The sequence below is a fragment of the Apteryx rowi genome, unplaced genomic scaffold, assembly GCF_003343035.1.
Source record: "Apteryx rowi isolate R43461 unplaced genomic scaffold, aptRow1 scaffold_506, whole genome shotgun sequence".
Taxonomy (NCBI): Eukaryota; Metazoa; Chordata; class Aves; order Apterygiformes; family Apterygidae; genus Apteryx; species Apteryx rowi.
The window spans coordinates 216,311-234,661 of record NW_020450768.1 but is presented as its reverse complement, the minus strand read 5'-3'; the positions used below and the strand labels follow the sequence as shown (position 1 = coordinate 234,661).

Sequence of the window (18,351 nt, the reverse complement as noted above, 5' to 3'; positions counted from 1 at the left end):
AAAAGCATACAGTGAAAATCTATTGTTTTACATGTGAGCAGAGAATCAGATGCAAACTATTGCAGCCACATGACAAATTTGCTCTACAAAGATAGTGTCTTTTGGCCTCATTCTTTTTGATATGTCCCCAGGATGTTCCTAAACAGGTCCCAATACCCTTTCAAATATTCGAGTCTCCTCTGCCCAACACCTCCCAGTCTCTGATTCACTCACCCCAGAAACAGCAGGGTAGGCTGGTCGTGGGAGACCGGGCAAGGCCATTTTACTATGGAAGGCCGTTGCGGAGATAATCTGGGCAGATGACATTGTAGCCATACTTTGCATGGCTTTATCTTTAGCTGCCTGATCCTATGGGCAAGAGGAGAAAGAGAAAAAACAGAATGATTATAATGATAAATACATTTCCTGGTCTAATAACCAGGATTTCTCACCCCCTTCTTTGTAGGAGACAAGCATTTCTGAAAACCAGGACAGCAGATTTACAACAATCCTAAGAATTCTTCAAAGCTAAAGTCTCTTGCCCATTCCTGCAGCTTCAGATATGACTGATCTTCCTTTCTGAAATGCTGGGACCATTCCTGTGTTTATTCCTGTGTTTTAATCACTGGTAAGAACATTCAATGGGAAAGATGCTTGATCATCAAAAAGACACTAAAAACAACCTCATTATTAAAACAGAAGGAGTTTGTCATCATGACTGCAAAAATACAACCTCAGTTTGGGATTGCACTAGTCTCAGAGTTGATCATTTTAGTCCCATCCCTGGGGAGACAGGCAATCTCCCAGGGCACACATATTAGGACATTCTTTTTTGTATTTTAACATGGCTGTGGAATTGCACACGTTTTTTAGAAGCAATGACACAGTGCAACAACTAGGGGGTCTAATGTATGTTTAAAACTAAAAGCATTCTTCATTTCTTCTACCAAGAAAAGGGCAAGCAGAAGAACTTCCCCACGTACTGCCTTTCTTCCTACTCCTAAAACTAATCTTTATCCTTCAGAGACTCTACTTTTAACTGTGACATTGTAATTATAATTGTAATGGCAATGCCACAGGTGAGTTCCCTGGCTTAGAGAAGTTGTTGAAAGAGGTAAGCTCTTTTCTTTTTCAGCAACTCTCATCTCCTGCTTGCATTCATTTAGCCTGCTGATTTTAGTAACTGCAGTAAGTTCTCACTGTTAGGTCTCCATTCGCTTTACCACCCCCACTTTCTCTGAGGTTTTCTAAGTTTAAATCCTAGGGATTCTGTTGCATGTAAGAGAAAAACATTTAGAGGAAGTATAAAAAAAGCTCAATAATAAATGATAATTTATAAGTGGAATGATCTATAGAAATGGCCACAACTTGGATATCATCTTCTTTACATCCGTGACTCCTGTTAGTACCATTCAAGTGTATGGAAGGGAAACATTTTAATTGCTGAGAACATTCCTAAGCCTCTCCAAAGCTAAGGGAAAGTTTTTCAGAATCCAGTTTAAATGATGCTGTGGGGAATACTTTAAAGCTTACCTGCAACATTTTTAAAGGATAAGCATTCTTTTCACTTTTTTTTTTTCATGACACATATAAGGACCATTTCCCAGCTGCCAGTACTGAAAAAGGTTTTTTTTCTCTCCTTACTTTCTTACTAGAAAATAATGTTTTGTCTACCTGAGTTTATGGAGCAGAGAAAAGATTTTAACTATCATCTCCTGTTCTGTTTTTCTGTTTCGCTTAAATGCCTGACAGGCTGCTGGAAAAAAAACACGTCTTCATCAAAGACATCTCCTTTCTCTTTCAGCTAATAGTTCTGTATTCATTTGTCTTTTGCATTTCTAGTACAAAAAACCCATGCAATTGATGCTTAAATAATAAACCGAAAATGAAGCAACAAAAAGTCTTATTAAAATATTTGCATTTTTTGTTTACTGTTTTGTCCTTCTCAAAACACACTGGAAGAACCCCCTCCCCCCCAAATTCCCTCTTTTTCCCTTAGTACAGGTGACATCTATTAACCACATAGGACATTGAAAACTACTGACATCTGGGGACATATTTTTCTTCAAGCTTTACCCTACTTCCCTATCTCTGTTATAGGCAATATGCACACTTATGGAAGACACCCCAGTTCATGTTGAGAAAATAGTACTACATTAATTGCTCTAATAAGTCATAACGTGGCAGCTCTTATCTCTAGGATGTAAACATGAAAATGTATACTTGGCATGGAAAATGAACAGTGATAGAAGAACACACAGCTCTCAGCAAGAACTTGGAAGAAGGGCAGCAGCTTTTGTGATTTCATTTCCTTGCTCTATGAAAATGACTAGGGAAAGCAAAGAAGTAAATGAGTTGAATCAGTGCTACAGACTTGCCTCTGCAGGCAGAAAGGAACAGTCTGGTACTGAGGAATGGTTCACTGCAGGCAGCTGAGTAGAGCTCACAGCATGGCCCGAAGTAGTGTAAAAGGAGAACAACCGATGGCTCCATGGAGCTCCCTGAAACACCTTCATTCCCTGAGAACAAAAAAGGCTTGCTCCTGTGTGCTAAGTGGAAACTGGCTCGGCTGGCTGGCTTTTCAATCATGCCAAATCCCACAGCTGTGACACACAAGGAATGGAATCAAGGTTACAGATATAAGCAGCACCAAGTCTTTTAATGCCCTGGGCAGTTGTTGTTTCCTACTTGCTCGAACTTGTCACTCAAGCAGGCCTCCACCTGAATTGACCACTTAACGGCACCACAGGCTTCAGGCTTAGGCAGCCCTACCTAGAAGCACTGAATTAGACAGTTGTAATTTGTAACTTCTTTCCCTTATCAGAGCAGCTGGAAACACAACAGGCTAATTACAGACACAGCACTGTTTTCTAAAATGGAGCCAGGAATGGGATGGGGGGATACAGTCATGACTCTTGGAGATAATCACTGCTCACAACAGAGATGCATGCAATTCAGCACTGGTCAGGATTGAGTGCCAACAGTTCACTCACAGACAGTCCACTCCTCATGAGGCCAACAGAGAAACGGCCCAGATAGCCAAGAAGAAGCACCTTCTAGAAACTGTCCACTTAACAGTCAGGGCTGGACTGGTCTGTCAAGACTATCATTATCATCCAAAGCATAAAAGATCAGGGAGAATGTGCTTCATACAGGGAAGGAAACACGATTCCCTCCTGATCACTTATTGGCATATCAAATAGGGAAGGTCAGTGTGTACCTTACTTCCCTGTCTGTCTTGATGGCACAGAACAAGGATTGGACCTCTCTTCTTGCTCAACAGGCCCTTTCTGGACAGCTCACATTCTAGCAGGGAGAACCCTCTTGTGCAATTGTCACCCATAAGCTTGACCTTCTTGACATTTACATCAATTCAGTCTGAGCATATAAACCATTTTCCTGCTTCAAATCTGAGTGAAAATAAATGTCAAGAGCTATCAGTTCATTAGCTTGTTCTCCGAGCTCTTCCTGTGGAAAGAAAAACACTGAGGTTTACTTAAGCAAGTGGGCAGAACTCAGCCATGTTTCTTCTGATCAACCCAGGCCTCTTCAAATCAAGTCTGAATTAATCAAAGGGCAAAGTCAACTCAGCTGGCACCATTTTCCCTGAGAAGATGCCAGACAGCTTTGTTACTTCCTCGCAGTGGTTATGCCAACTCAGGACACTATTTCTTGCAGACAAGTCCACAGCACTACCAGTAGTAGAGGTGGAACTAGTGCTGCAGTAACTGTAAGACTACACTTTCCCAAGGCTACCACAACGTAAGGGACTGAAGTACTGGCCAGCATTTGTAACCATAACCCCCTCCTTCTCAAGTAACAATACTAATGAGGATACCCAGCCGCTGGGTCATTCACCAACATTCCATAACCCCCCTCCTTTTCAAGTAAACACTTCTCCCTTATTCCCCAGGGACTCTCAGACCTGGACGACAGCAGCATAAACTAGAGGCAAAATATAAGACACATCAAAACTAAAGGTATTGTTTCTTTATTCTTTAAACAGAATTGCCTCAGACGTCACAGAGCCTCAACAATACAAATGTTTGCACAACACTTCCTGAGAAGTACCTTTTCCTTCCCAGCTTACTAGAGTTTGTGGCTGATCTCACCCTTTATCGAGGCCATTCAAGGAGGGAAAGGATGAGGGAATGTCTGACTGGGGGGGCTTGAAAGATATGTTAAAGGATACACATCATACCTTGAGCTTAGCTTGGATCTCTCGAGCTTTTCGCCTTGCCAGGACCTGGATATGACTAGATACCTGCATTGAAAGACAAAATCCATCTTTATTCCAGAGAAGTAGTTGGTAGCACTTGCAGAAGTAAACAACATACTTTGGGCACCTTGAGCAATAGGTAATTATTTAGGATTTTCTCCTTCTTTTTTAGTTTGTTTGAGATAGCAGTGAGATGCTTCTCTGAACATAAATTAACTGTCATGAAGTGAGATGGGGGAGAAGCAGAAATGGACCATTTAAGGCCTCTTTCATTCAAATGGCTTTATCAATCCAGAGACCTCTCTAAAACTGCAGAACCCACCCTTAATTCTGGGGGTTAAGAGTTCTGATCTCTTTGCTCCTCAATTTAGCCTCCTCTTAGGAGAAGGGAAACACATGTTCTGCATCCCTAGCCATTATACAGTGACCCTCAGAACTTCTCTATATCTAGTCTGGGCTGAAATGCATCACAGAATCATAGAATAATTTAAGTAGAAGGACCTATGGAGGCCATACAGTCAACCTCCTACTCAAAGCAGGTCCAGGTTACTCAGGAATTTCCCAGCATTGTCTTGACTGTCATTCCCAAATCACATAGAAATTCCTTTATGCCAAGTGTTTTGAAAATCACCATTGCTGTCCATCCATCTGGGCTGAAGAAAGAACCTTGATATAGAAGGCCATACTTACACACTGATGGTCACAGAAATGCTCATTTGTAGACCAGACAAATAAAATTGCACACTGCTTAGCAGCAGAAAACATTGTGTGTCGTGATGTGATTGGGAGGGATGAGCGTCACAGTCCAATTGTAGAATTTGTGAGCTGACTCTGCCCACCACTCTTATTAGCCAGCTCAGCACAACAATCTCTTTCGAAGAAAGCCAGAAGCTAATAGCAAGTGAGCAGCAAAGGAATTTGTTCTCACAAGCCCTCTCCATGTGGAATGGCACAAAGCAGCTAATGTTCACAGAGGAAACTTTACACTTACCTGTTTCCTTGTGCGTGTTTTCCCTGTTCTCAGCTTAATATAGCGGGCAATCAGCTCGTTTCGGCCTGGAACAGAGAAATAATGCAAACACAAGTTCAGAGAGCTATGACCACAGGCAAAAGATGCATAATGGAACTTTATATCATAGAGGTCAGCAGAGAGATAACATGCTCTCACACTATCTTCTATCTCAGGAAGATCCTCATTCAGTTCACGTTGTAGAGGCCACAGTTTTAGAAGCAGAACTTTGGGCTGCAAGTTGTATTTCCCAACTTGCATCTGTATAGCTTAAAATGATCAGTAAAAAGGGGAATTAAATGCTTTGTTTAATACTTGTATTACCATGGTGTATAGAAGCTGTAAGCACGGATCAAGACCATCAGTACAGAGAACAAAAAAGAAAGCTCCTTGTCCTAAAGCACTCAGAATCTAACTACAGGAAAATAAACAACAAAAAACAATGCAGAAGTACATGGAAATAGTTAGATGGTATTTATCAGTGTGACATAACACCATGAATGAAGTGTTTTCAGGCTCTTGTAGCCATTACAGAAAAGGAGCATTCTTCAAAGAGATATAGAGAAGGAAGCTTAGCTTTGTGGAAGTTAATGGGGAGCTCCCATATTATGGGGAGCTCCCATAAACAGGAAAGTGGGGCACAGGCTGGGAAAGATGAAGGAATGCTTGTTTGAACAGAAAACAAGTGGTCACTGAAGGTTTTACATCTCGATTGTAAGAGATGCCAGAGTGAGATTAGGCCGTTCAGGGCCCAGGGAAATGAAGACAAGCAGCTCTATGTGCGGCTTGTCAGTGTGAGAGAGAAGAAAAGGCCAGTGAAGAGATGCAAACAAAAGATGGTCATGGTGACAGATGAGGGAAATTGCAGTAACAGAACCATGAATGAAATGAATAATGAAACGTAAAGCTAGGAGGTCACTGGTACAGAATTTGAAATTGCTTGGAACAAGAGCAGAAGACCGGAGAAGACCGAGGTCCAGAAATTAAAATCAGAAAGAAAAGCAGACAAGAGAAGGCTGAGCTACCGACAACTTCAGCAGCGAACAGGAGAATAAAGCCTAGACTCTGATTCACAGCTAGCACTATAAAACTACTTGAGAGTGTATACCAAGACATGAGGCAGACTATGCAGGTTCCATAAACTCCCATGTGCCAAGTCTGACCAGACATCCAGATTCTCTTCCCTTCTTTTGAACAGCAAGAGCGTGATGGAGGAATAAAGAGCAGAAATAGAAAAGCAGCAGTTGCGCATCTGATGTCTAGGCTGATTCAAGGCAGGAAATGTGAGAGAAAGACCAAGCTTTGCAAAAAATACATCTGTGTTGACCACACTAGTGGTGACACGGTACCTTCAGAAGAAGTCGGAGTGGGAAGTGCAAGGCTGTGAGAAATCTTATATGTCTGCAACTGTTTAAGGAATAGAGAAGGAATAGACTGGGAAACAAAGCCGCAACTCTTGTAAAGCTTATTTATAACAAAGGTCTGATTTTTCTCCTTTTCTTTAAAAGGAAATGTTAAAAAAAACCACATTATTTTCTATGAAATACTTAAGGAGTGAATGGAGAACTTGTACATGAAAACATCACAGAAATCAAGAAAGCAAGCACTGAAGAAAGGGGCGATTTTTATTCAGATGGTTTAATATTCCATGAAAGAGTTGTCACTAGTTTTTATTTTAAACCCTTATTTAACTCAACCTCTGAATAAACTGAATGCAAAGAAGGACTCAGTGCTAGAGATTGACCACCCAAGCCTTTATGGAAGGTCTAGCAAAACCCCTAATTCCATCTGTTTCAGAAACAGAATGTAAACATTCATGATTGCATTTATGCCATGTTCATGAAATGTAACCAAAGCACAGTTAAGGATGGGAAAGCATTTTACACTCACAGATCTTAATCTTTTCCTAATGATGTCATTACAGAAGCTCTCCTTGCTCCCCTGGGAGAAGAATCAGTTTCACAGCTGAAAAGAGAGGACAACTCCAACTCCTCTATACACAAATTAAGAACTATTTCTGTGCCAGAAACACAATGCCCAGCATGTAGCACTCTGACCTCTTCAGTTCCCACAGTTCCAGCATAGCACCGTCACGTGCCCAGGACAGTAAGATGGGACCAGATGCTGTTATGCTACCTTCCACCTGGCTGTTTTGACAACTAATGTAACCATTTTTACAAAGCTGAGACCAATTGCTTATGAGACACATCTGCACCACTTTCTTCTAGTGCCCAGAATAGTATTTATGGCTTTCCAAAGCCTCCATCTGTTGGACATGGATCAGATTCACAAGGTAAGAAACAACAGAAGTGATGGGGAAAATGCATGGCTACCATAGATGCTGGCATAATCCAGAGTTTCAGAAGGACACAGTTTGACACACATCAGAGGTGGGAAATGAGGAAGACAAAATAAGGTGCTCAAACCCTATTATCTATAAAGAAGGAATGTGTATCTGCACCAAGAGAAACTTCCTTTGGGGGAGACAGAACGAGTCAATGAAAAACTAGCCCTGAGAAGAACTGGATGAGTAAAATTTCAGACAGACAAACTTTAATAGGTGGTAAATCGGGCTATACCAACAATCTGAACGCGTGGAAGCTTTTCAGACACTGGCTGAGGATGGATCATCCTTGCATCAGAACTAAATTTTAATAGATTCTCAACTAAATATTTTAAGTGTTATGAGACAGGTTTAGCTTTGTTGTGATTCCAAGAAAGTCAGGGAATTATACAGAGAGAGCACAATCCCTCGCAACTGTCTGAACTGGGCATAAATATCAGGGTTTTGGTAGCAGAGGGCTGCAGGGATGATCTGTGTGGGAAGAGGCCATGAACTGTCCTGTGCCAGCTACAGCTAGTTCAAAAACAGATTAAAAACAACCCATTGTATGCCAAAACTTCAACCACTCAGGAGTACATGTCACGTCTGCTCAAACATATTTAGGAAAGGGTAGTAGCCACTAGGGACAGAAGACACAGCTGGACACACAGAAGGACATATGTGAGGACTCACATGAAGAGACACAAAAGGAGACACATGAGGACACACAAAAGGGGACGCAAAAAGGAAAAACATGAGAAGACACAGGAAGATATACAAAAGGCAGGGAGGAACATGGGAGGAAATATATAGAGAGATGTGTTTGGAGAAAAGGAAGGAGAAATGGGGAAGACACATGGAAGGAGACAATAGGGGAGACATAGCTGGAGACACACTCTTGAAAGGAGGCACTCCATACCAGAGGAGGTAGGCCCCTGAGCGGACTATTGCCTGTGGACAACCCATGCCACAGCAGGTACACCTCTGAAGGGATTGTAGCCTGTGGAGAACCCACGCTGGGGCAGGAACACCCCCAAAGGTACTGTGGCCCATGAAGGAACTCATGCCCAAGCAGGCACACCCTTGAAGGGACTGCAGCCCATGGATAAGCCACGCAGGAGTGAGTTCACCCTGAAAGGACTGCGGCCTGTAGAGGACCTATGCTGCAGCAGGTACACACCCAAAGTGACTGCAGCCTGTGGAGAAACCGCACCAGAGCATAGGAGCAGTAAGAAACAAGGAGCAGTGGAAGAAAAAAGTAAGAAGCAAGGAGCAGCAGAAAGAAATCATCTTACGAGCTGACCCAACCTCCTGTGCAGTGCATTGCCTCAGCTAAAGGAATTGGGAGGGACTGAGTGTAATACATGGCAAAAACAAGGGAAGCTGAGACTAGGAAGGGGGGAGGGAGAGAGATGGTGGACTGAAACTGAAGCTGGGGAAGGGGGAGGAAAGGTGTTTCCCCAAGGGTTTAATTGTTTTTCTTCTTGTTTTTCTCAGTACCTAAATCAGGAAATAAAAGTTTATGTTAATTGGCAACAAATTCAATAGAGTGAAATTCCTCAAATTAAGACCATTTTGCCCATAACAGTATCAGCAAAAATTACAAAGCTCTTTCATGTCATGTTCTTCACTGGAGAAGACTGAGGAGAAGGGGAATAAAGATACTGGTAGCAAAAACAGGTCACCTCACAAAGACATTATCATCACAGTTACCAAAGACAGAACTATGCAAATCGCCAAGCCTAGCAATCTCCCAGCAGGAAGGTATTAAATTACAAAAATTCAAAACTGCAAAAGAAGCAAGTCCTGTATGTCTTTTGTTTTCCTTATTAGAAGTTAGATGTATGCAGACATTAGACTGCTGGCAGTCTGTTGGTTCACAGACTATGGAAAGCACTTCCTTTGTTTCATAACCCTGGTTACAGGGTAAGCAAAAGCTAGCACTCCTCTCTCAGCTGGAACAGACAGAGCTGTCATAAGCTGTCAGATGGTTCATTTTTTAGGACCATGTAAAGCGTCCCTCAGTAATCTGATCATATGTTGTGTTCTTAGAATAACTCCTCTTGAGGCCTGCCATGGTCGCCAGAACCTGCCAACAGTTGTGATTCTTCTGTTGAAACTGAGCATTAGGTTTCATGAAGCTTTAGCCAACATACCAACTGCAGCCCAACACCCAAAAGCCCTTTATCCTCCCTGAAGCCTTCCCCTTGGAGGCACGTTATGAAAAAAAAAAGGAGGAAAGCGAGAGATCTCATGTTCTTTACTCATACTCCTAACAGACAAACTTTTAAGGGCATCAATTCCACTCCCACCCCCTCTCACACTGAATTGCAAAATTTTGCATTCAGCAGTTATCAGAAAAGTGTTGTTCACAGAGGTGCAGAGGCTTTTAGATTCTGCATTCTACACCTGTGCTTATTCCTATGTAACAGGAGAGAAGTATCTCCCTCCAAGGGGGGCGGAGGGGGAGCAGGAGAAATTGAGGAAATTCCCAGAGCCATAGAAGACATTTCCAAATCCTACTTCACAGCTTCGTGTTGGCTCTCTGCTAGTAATGGTATAATACTGCTTGTACAAGAGGCAGATAAAGCTTCTTTTTAAGCCTGGGAATTGTCTTATCCTAGCACATCTGTTGACAGAGATGGATGGAAGAACCAAAAGCCTCTCTTCTAGATGGATAAGAACTAAGAACTCATAGTGATTTCTGCAAAATCTTTCCAGTGGGAAACTGTGTGAAAGTATTGCTTCTTGATAGAGATAACTGCTGTCTTCCCAAAGGAAATGTATGCACCTACCTATGAAGTGCAGCAAAGATAAGAGATCTATAGAAGCAAAAATCCAGCTGTACCCAGTGAAAGGTTAACTGAAGCAAGGTCCATGGAGCTATCTTAACCATTATTTCAATCTGTTTGTATCACTTAATGATAGCTCCCGGGACATCACTGTCTCCTGAACTTGCTATGCATACAGTTAACTGTTTGCTACAATCAACATATACATAACATAACGGACTGCATGCAGTGGACACAGCATGACAAATAAATCTAGACACAAAAGGGAAGTTAAGGATATCCAGCTGTCCACCAAATGTTAATGCTTCTCTATGCACACAAATCAAAATTAACTGCAGAGCAAGTCTTAGATTCCCCTAGAATGACACTTAAGACAAAAGCAGTGTGTGTTATGTTCATGAGTGCATGCACAATATGAGCTAAACTGTCACAGGGTCTGCCCATACTTAGCTGCGCAACTTTACTTTTCATCAGTCTCATTCCACTGCTTCCTCCTCCCAACTACACTAATGCCCTCCTGAGCATCACCTTTTCCACAAACAGGGAATTTGTCAAAAACTTTTTGTCCTTCTGCTGGCTAATCCTGTCTTCTCAGCAAGATACCCAGACACTTGGCTCTTACTGATATTTTCCTTCCTTCCTTTAATGCCATCTTTATTAGACTTTCCCTCCCTCACAAACCATCTTCCTTTTCTTACCAAAACCTTGGTGAGGAGCTTCTGTTAGCCTCCCTATTTCCCATCCCAGCTTTTTCCAGGCAAGAAGATATGCCATCAACACCCTTTCCTTCTCTGGCTTGGGTTCCCTTCGTCCCTTCTTATCTTCCTTGGCTTTTGGCTATCACTAATGTCACATCTTTCTTGATTACTTAGCATGCTTGTTTTCACCCTTAAAATCTCTTTTTTAGGGAACTTGTCTATGGAGCTTTAAAATTTGGCTTCTCTCTCTCCTATAGCTCCTTCTCTTTCTGAAATTTGTCTTGGTATACCATGTATATCATACAGTGCTGATGTTCAGCACTCAAGATTCTTCCACAGGCTTAATCCTTCCCTCCCTCTCTGTTTCAGTGCCTACTTTTACTATTAATTCCATTACCACAGCTGAAACTATCCCGGAAGCCAACAGAAATTCTACAATAACCATTTTCCTATTCATTCCTATCTCTCAACCTTTCCACTTCCCTCCACCCTTGCTCCTCCACCATTATTCTCTGAACGCTGCAGTTTGCTCTTTACCAGCAGTCTTCAATTTTTGTTGGTACGCACAAACTAAGTATACTGAGCAAGAAATGGTGTCTTATTTTTCCCATTTATCTGGACTGCAACAATGGCAAATCCATCTGGCCAGTGGCCCTGACAACAATGGACATTCTCAAGAGCAGCATGTTGACTGTGTGTCAGGCACTAAAGACAACTCTCTAAACGATATTAATAATGACAAAGTTCACTCTGATCAGGTTCCTTTCAGGCTTCTTAACAACCTAATTTCTCCTTAAATGGCCAATGCTGAATCCAGAGAAACGTATTCAGAAGACAATATAAGAACTTAAATACATCACTATGATCATCATCCTGGGATCACTTTGCATGAAACAGACCATAGAAAATCACATGCAAACATGGGCCGTTGGCCAATCATATCTGGACATCTCTTCCCAGCCACAGCAGAACCACAGTGCTGAATAGTCAGGTTTGAGTTCCCATAGTACAGTTACACATGCCAGAGAATTTCATATTCAATTGTGAGAAGAAAGTTTCATCACTCTGATCATTTACTCCATGCTCAAATTTGCTCAGTTTTAACTTTTAACCTTCCATGAAAAGATTCCCTGTGCTCATGGAGTCCCTAAAAAAAGATTTTGCGATGAAGACTCAAAGTGAGCTGAGCCAGTACTTCTGAAAAATTATAAAAACAATTAGATCCCTAAAAAATATGACAATGAAGCGATCAGCATCACCACATCTTCAGTTCTGCTCTGACATACCCATTTTGACTGTGCAAGTGCTGAGCTCCTTCCTACTCTGAAATGACACAGAAGTTGAGGCCTTGTCACTACGCAGATTGCACTAGTTAAACTGAACCAGGACCATTTCACAGGACACACACCCTTTTAGAAAGAACGTGCTACACTTTTCAATTAAAAATCTAAATGTGCTTTACAGAGATGACCAAGTTAGATTTCTCCCCATACTATATATGGGGAAACAGTGGTTTGGGGATCAATCTGTCTGAGGTTCCAGTTACTTAGCTGTTCCAGTTACTAATTGGCATAAATACTGGAACCCTGTCTTGCATAAATGGCCTTCTGCTGGGAAGGGTCAGATTTATTTCTCTCATTTCCACCATATAGCTTAAATCCACACCTAGAAATACAAGAACTGCTATCCCCATTCAGAAACTGATCTTTCTTGGTGTCCAGTTTAAGATTCTTCATGCAAAGTGCATGAATGAGGGATAATGATCACAGAATCACAGAATGGCTGAGGTTGGAAGGAACCTCTGGAGATCAACTAGTCCAACACCCCTGCTCAAGCAGGGTCACCTAGAGCACATTGCACAGGACCCTGTCCAGACAGCTTTTAAATATCTCCAGAGAAGGAGACTCCACAACCTCTCTGGGCAACTTCTTCCAGTGCTCTATCACCCTCACAGTCAAGAAGTTTTTCCTCATGTTCAGACGGACCTTCCTGTGTTTCAATTTGTGCCAATTGCCTCTCATCCTATCGCTGGGCACCACTGAGAAGAGTCTGGCCCCATCCTCTTTACACCCTCCCTTCAGGTACTTACACACGTTGATAAGATCTCCCCTAAGTCTTCTCTTCTCCAGGCTGAACAGGCCCAGCTCTCTCAGCCTTTCCTCATAKGAGAGATRCTCCAGTCCMTTAATCATCTTMGTAGCCCTTTGCTGGACTCACTCCAGTAGCTCCATGTCTCTCTTGTATTGGGGAGCCCAAAACTGGACACAATACTCCAGATGCAGCCTCATGAGGGCTGAGTAGAGGAGGAGGATTACCTCCCTTGATATAATAATAATAATAGTAATTACAGAACCTGTAGGCTTTGGGAAGCTTCTTACTGGTTCCAAACAATGAGTGGAGATAGATGGAAAGTTAGTCACCACAGGTGTAGTTACACCAACATATTCTTCATCAGCAAAGCTACTTGAAGATGTTCCCCTTTCCTCAGGTGGTCATTCCTGCCCAGTGCAATACTCCATCATCTCCTGCCTGCAGCTGTACCAATTAAATTGCTGGAAGAAGGTGCAGGGGGAGAGGGCACATTTTGTAAATTAGATTACCAAAATTAAAAAAAAAAAAAACAAAAATAAAAGTCTCTCCTCCCCCTAAAAGAAAAAATTGGATTTTTTTTGGTTATATTTCTTTTCAGTCTGTTTGTTTTTAATTGGATTGCTGATCCAGTTCCCATTGTGGCCACATTAACCACAGCACTGGCACAACAGAGAGAACAAAGTAAGAACCAGGGTGAAACTTCTTAAACCATCTTTGCCATCAGAGAAGCTGTAGCCTGGAACTCTATTCCACCTAGCCCTCATGCACAGACTGGTATGAGACAGGGCAAGGTCTTCCTGTCCTTGCATCATTTGCCTAATGGCTAGGCAAAATTAAAGTGCCTCCTAATTACTGCCCAAAAGGCATGTGGGGTTGCTCCTTGGAAAGATGAACTTTTACTAAGGTGCAGCAACATATGCATGCAGCAATCCCTTACCATCAGTCTACTGAAAAGCTCCAGGCTACACAGCTCTGCATCACTTCTCAGCCTTGAGTGCAGTTTTTTGGTGCATAAATTGAATGTCCTAATCAGCTGCGTTTTCCCACATTATCACCTCAGCCCATAGAATTGCAAGATAATCCTTCCAATAAAGCACTCTTTCATATATACATTAAGGGCTGCAGCAGAAACAGATCAGGGACCTGTTCTGGTGCTTCCTAGAGTAAGACTGATGAGAATCTTACAGGCACTGTCTAGATTCATTTTGGCTGGGAAACCCCACAATTATACCAAGGCAGCTGTTTCTAATAACATGAATCTTTCATATGCCAGAGAGTGTAGCAGATACTACCTGAAACAGCCAATGAGAATCTGCATGGAAAGTTGTGTCAGACTGACAGCTTTCAGTCTCTTAGGTCACCTATAAACAAAACTATACATGCACAAGCATATTTTTACTCAGTAAGGCCCAAGTTCAGAAAAACATGATTATTCAGGGTGGCACTGCAACCTATGCTCAACTCCAACAACACCCTATAGTTCCCATGTGTCCAAGTCCTACATTAGGGACCTAGACACCTGCCAAACTCTTCCTTAGGTCAGTGAAAGTCTTTCTGCTTGTTTCAATAGCTTCCAATGGCTAAGGTGATATTTGAAAGCAACTCTCAATAGTGCTTCACTGATATTACTTCAAAGGAAAGCAAAAGCTTCAGCACCTTCCCTCCTTTTGACCTGCCATCAGCTACCTCTGTTGGCACCAATAGCGTACTGTTTCTTGCACGCTTTGCCCAAGTACTAATCTGTTTTGTGCACATAACTAGATGGCAGGTTGACCAAGTACAAAAAACTCCAACTATCATAGAAATCAGGACTGGAAGGGGGAAGGGGTCTGTGAGATTCAGACCCTTGCTGTGTGACCAGCAGAAAACCGTGCAGTTCTCAGTGCATGTGGCCTAGTCTGGCTTAGTTCTATGATGAGCTGGGACTGCTTTGCTTGCCTTCTAAGACAAGGACCCAGTCCAGCCCAGCTAACTGGAAAATATGCAGCAGCTTCAGGGAGAGCAAAAGCACACAGAGACTGTTCTTTAATTATACGAAGAAATGAATACTGATTTTGTATGAGGAATGGCTCCAACTCAGCGTTTCCTAAGGAAATATACCCTTGGCCTCAACACAACAGCCCTTCAGCACGGAGCTGTATACCATCCCAATACAAGCAACAATGGTTGTTAAGGAAGCCATATTTTTTAATAGGTGAAAATAAAATATTCATCATTGCTGGTTATAGAAGAACATGGACAATTCTGCAAAAAATGAGGTTTTGTAGGTACTGTCTGGATCACTTCCTGGGTAACTGAAATCTGTCAAGCTCATAAAATTTCCTTGCAGTAGCTTGTGATTATTTTCCCCCTATCTTTCTGTTCTTAACACTGGCACAGTTCTGTTCTACGTTCTTTAAACACCTGTTCCCCAACTGAGTTTACAGCACTGCCTGACAGAGAGCTGGGCAACTGTAATTCGGGGAGTGACATGAGGGCAGGAACAAGAGGCTTACAAGAACTATCTAAGCTGCCAGTGCTACCTAAAAAACGCACACAGATTCAAAGGAAACTTGCAAGTATCTAGGTGCTTCAACTTCCTTCTAGCTGAAAGCTGCTGTATCTAGAATGTCAAATCACCCTCCTCCAATTGCAAGCATAAAAGATCAGGCTAGACATGAATAGCTTAAGTAGACCTGTGCCTCTGGGCACAGGAATGGACTACATGATGTTTGAAGGTCCCTTCCAGGCCTGTTTTATATGATTCTGCAACTAAAGATGATGATGCAGTCTCCAGTCAAGGCTCAAGGCAACGTCATGCTAAATCCCACACATGCACATGTGTTTCACTGTCATGCTTAGAAACAGGCCTGTGTCTACAGCACTTGCAATCAACAGCTTGGGTCATTCCTATTGGGTTATCTCATAAAGCACTGGTCATGCTCCCTGTGTTCAGTCCACAGACTCACATCTGAGCTCCTGAACAGGGATTTTCAATTCCTGCACACATTGCGCTCTAGGGGAAAGAAGAGTGATTCTAAAGTCATTTCAGATGGAAGAGTTTCAATGAAAATGGTATAATTTCCTGTTCAAGAAGCTATGGACGGAGCAAGACAGAGTCTGCATGCGTGTGTGTGTGCTGAGCTGCCGAAAGTTTGAGGGAGCACCCAGAAGATGGGTCAGAAGTCCAAGGTGACAATTAACAAGGAGCAGCTGCTGGTTACGCACCCTTCAGCAGCAGGTGGGTCCGGGCCGCAGAGGTTTAGGTCAGCTCTGCCAGTGACCAACAGACTTGCAAGACCATCTGTCCGGGTGCAAACTGCACACAGCCTTCCTAGTTTTGTTGCCCAGATCTTCATTATACAGGGACAATACAGGGTTTGTTATGGAGTAGCTAATGAACAGCTGATTAAAACCAATAACAGTTCTAGTTCTCCTGTACTCCTTTTCTGGATCCTATATGAATGAGAGTACTGTCTCTTCTTTTAGCTGTAATATTGTCTTTCTCTCATCAAGTGGCTTTTCTTTCCTTTCGGGCCAAAACTCTTAAGGCAATGGAACCTGGGAAGGTTATGTTATCTTGCCTTGTTTTTGCCTAAAAAATGTGCACAGATATTTTAATATGCAATAAAGTTTTGCTAAGCTATATTTCACACATGCCTGGCCACTCTAAGGCATACATTTAAAAGAAAATTGATTCATGTGATAGACTTCACCTGCTTGCACTGTTGAAGCAAGAAAGCTCCTATTTTCCTATGGCCAGGTCTCTGTACAATCTGTGTATTCAGACTCATCCACTACCTCTATGTATGTAGATCCCCCTGCTTGAGAAATGCTATTACCCTCCTCTACCCAATGTCTGACTAAAGAACAGAATTAAGATAAATTCTGAGAAATTAAAGGGCTTGTGAGTCCACTGGTCTAACAGACTTATTCACATCACAGAAACACAGACAGTATAAAACATAATACTAACAAATTTGAAAAATCTGCAGCTATTCACAGTGAAAAGTAATATTTGGTCACCAGCTAATGCCTACTGTCCTCTGTTTCTTGTGTAAAATCATAGTATGTTTAATCTAAAATCCATCTCTCATTGATACAAAGCACCATCCCACCAGGCTATCCTTTGGGACTAGTTTCACAGATATATTCCTTATAGTTTTCTCTAATATAGTTTTAAAAGTCCCAAATAACAGTGGAAGAGAAATCTCTTCCTTGTGGAAGAGAAATCCCCCAGCACAGGACATTATGCCGCCACAAAGCTGCTTCTGATATCTATCCTATATTTCTTCTTTCTCTCCCATTAATCCTAGTCATGCTCATATGTTCCACAGAAAATAATCCCTGTCCCTCCTAAATGTTAACACCCTTCAGATATTTTTAGACTGTTAGTATGTGTCCTCCCCCCTTTCAGTCATTGCTTAGCCAAGCTATGTATATTTAGCTACTTTAATCTTTCCTCCTAAATCAGTCCCTTCAACTCCCAGATCAATATTAAGTCTGGTATTCTTGCTGCTCTTCTCAGAACTTACTCTATGTTTTTGATATCTTTCTGGCAACGCATTTGTAAAAACCTGGCCAGAAGAGAGACTCATATGTGTTTGTTTTCAGAGAAAAGAAACCCAAACCAGTGGACATCTATTTTCATTTTCCATATTTGATGTTACCAGGAACCGAATTCAATCTGAAGCTGTAAATGAATGTCTTGTATATATAAGAACACATTAGCAATTGGAAATATTTGGATCCAATTGTGAAGGAACTCTGTGTTTTTAAAAATGGAAAATAACACTAGGGCATTTTACTAAATCTTTCAGAAAATAACTGGAAATGTGTAAAGCACAGCAGAAGCAAAACAATGACTGCAAGAAGTGAAAACATTGACTAATGAAATTGAAACAGGTACTCTCAGATGTAAGGTAGAAGAGTGGATGCAGCTACAAACCATAAGGCTGGCTTAGCAAACAGGAAATCTGATATACTGGCAGTGTAATTTACAAAATAAAAAAGAAGAACGAGTACCTTGCAGAGAAATATACTCCTCCCAATCAACTCAGTCTTGCAGCATTACTAAATATTTGAAATTTAGAAATAAAGCCAGAGGAAGAGCAAAAAAGGTCATGGAGATTTGTTAATGAAGGCAGTTACTTGAACATGAGGAAAGCTCTGTGACTGCAGACATATATACAGGGAAAAACTTAAGCCTACATAGCACTGCTGGCTTTAGGCCTGATAAAAAAAAAAGGGAATACAGAGCT

The 18,351-nt window shown here is 41.8% G+C and overlaps 1 protein-coding gene across 2 annotated transcripts in view; it reads right to left on the bottom strand.

The window, feature by feature from the left end:
* TEAD4 (TEA domain transcription factor 4) overlaps positions 1-18,351 on the bottom strand; it is a 51,648-nt gene that overhangs the window by 16,839 nt on the left and 16,458 nt on the right. The window contains exons 3-5 of one of the 2 annotated variants that reach the window (XM_026079984.1): positions 5,190-5,254; positions 4,181-4,243; positions 214-348 (exon numbers count right to left, since the gene is read on the bottom strand). In XM_026079984.1, the coding sequence (XP_025935769.1) occupies positions 214-348; positions 4,181-4,243; positions 5,190-5,254 (263 nt within the window). Of the gene's footprint in view, positions 1-213; positions 349-3,199; positions 3,353-4,180; positions 4,244-5,189; positions 5,255-18,351 lie in introns of those variants that run through there. The other variant, XM_026079985.1, reaches the window with a different exon arrangement.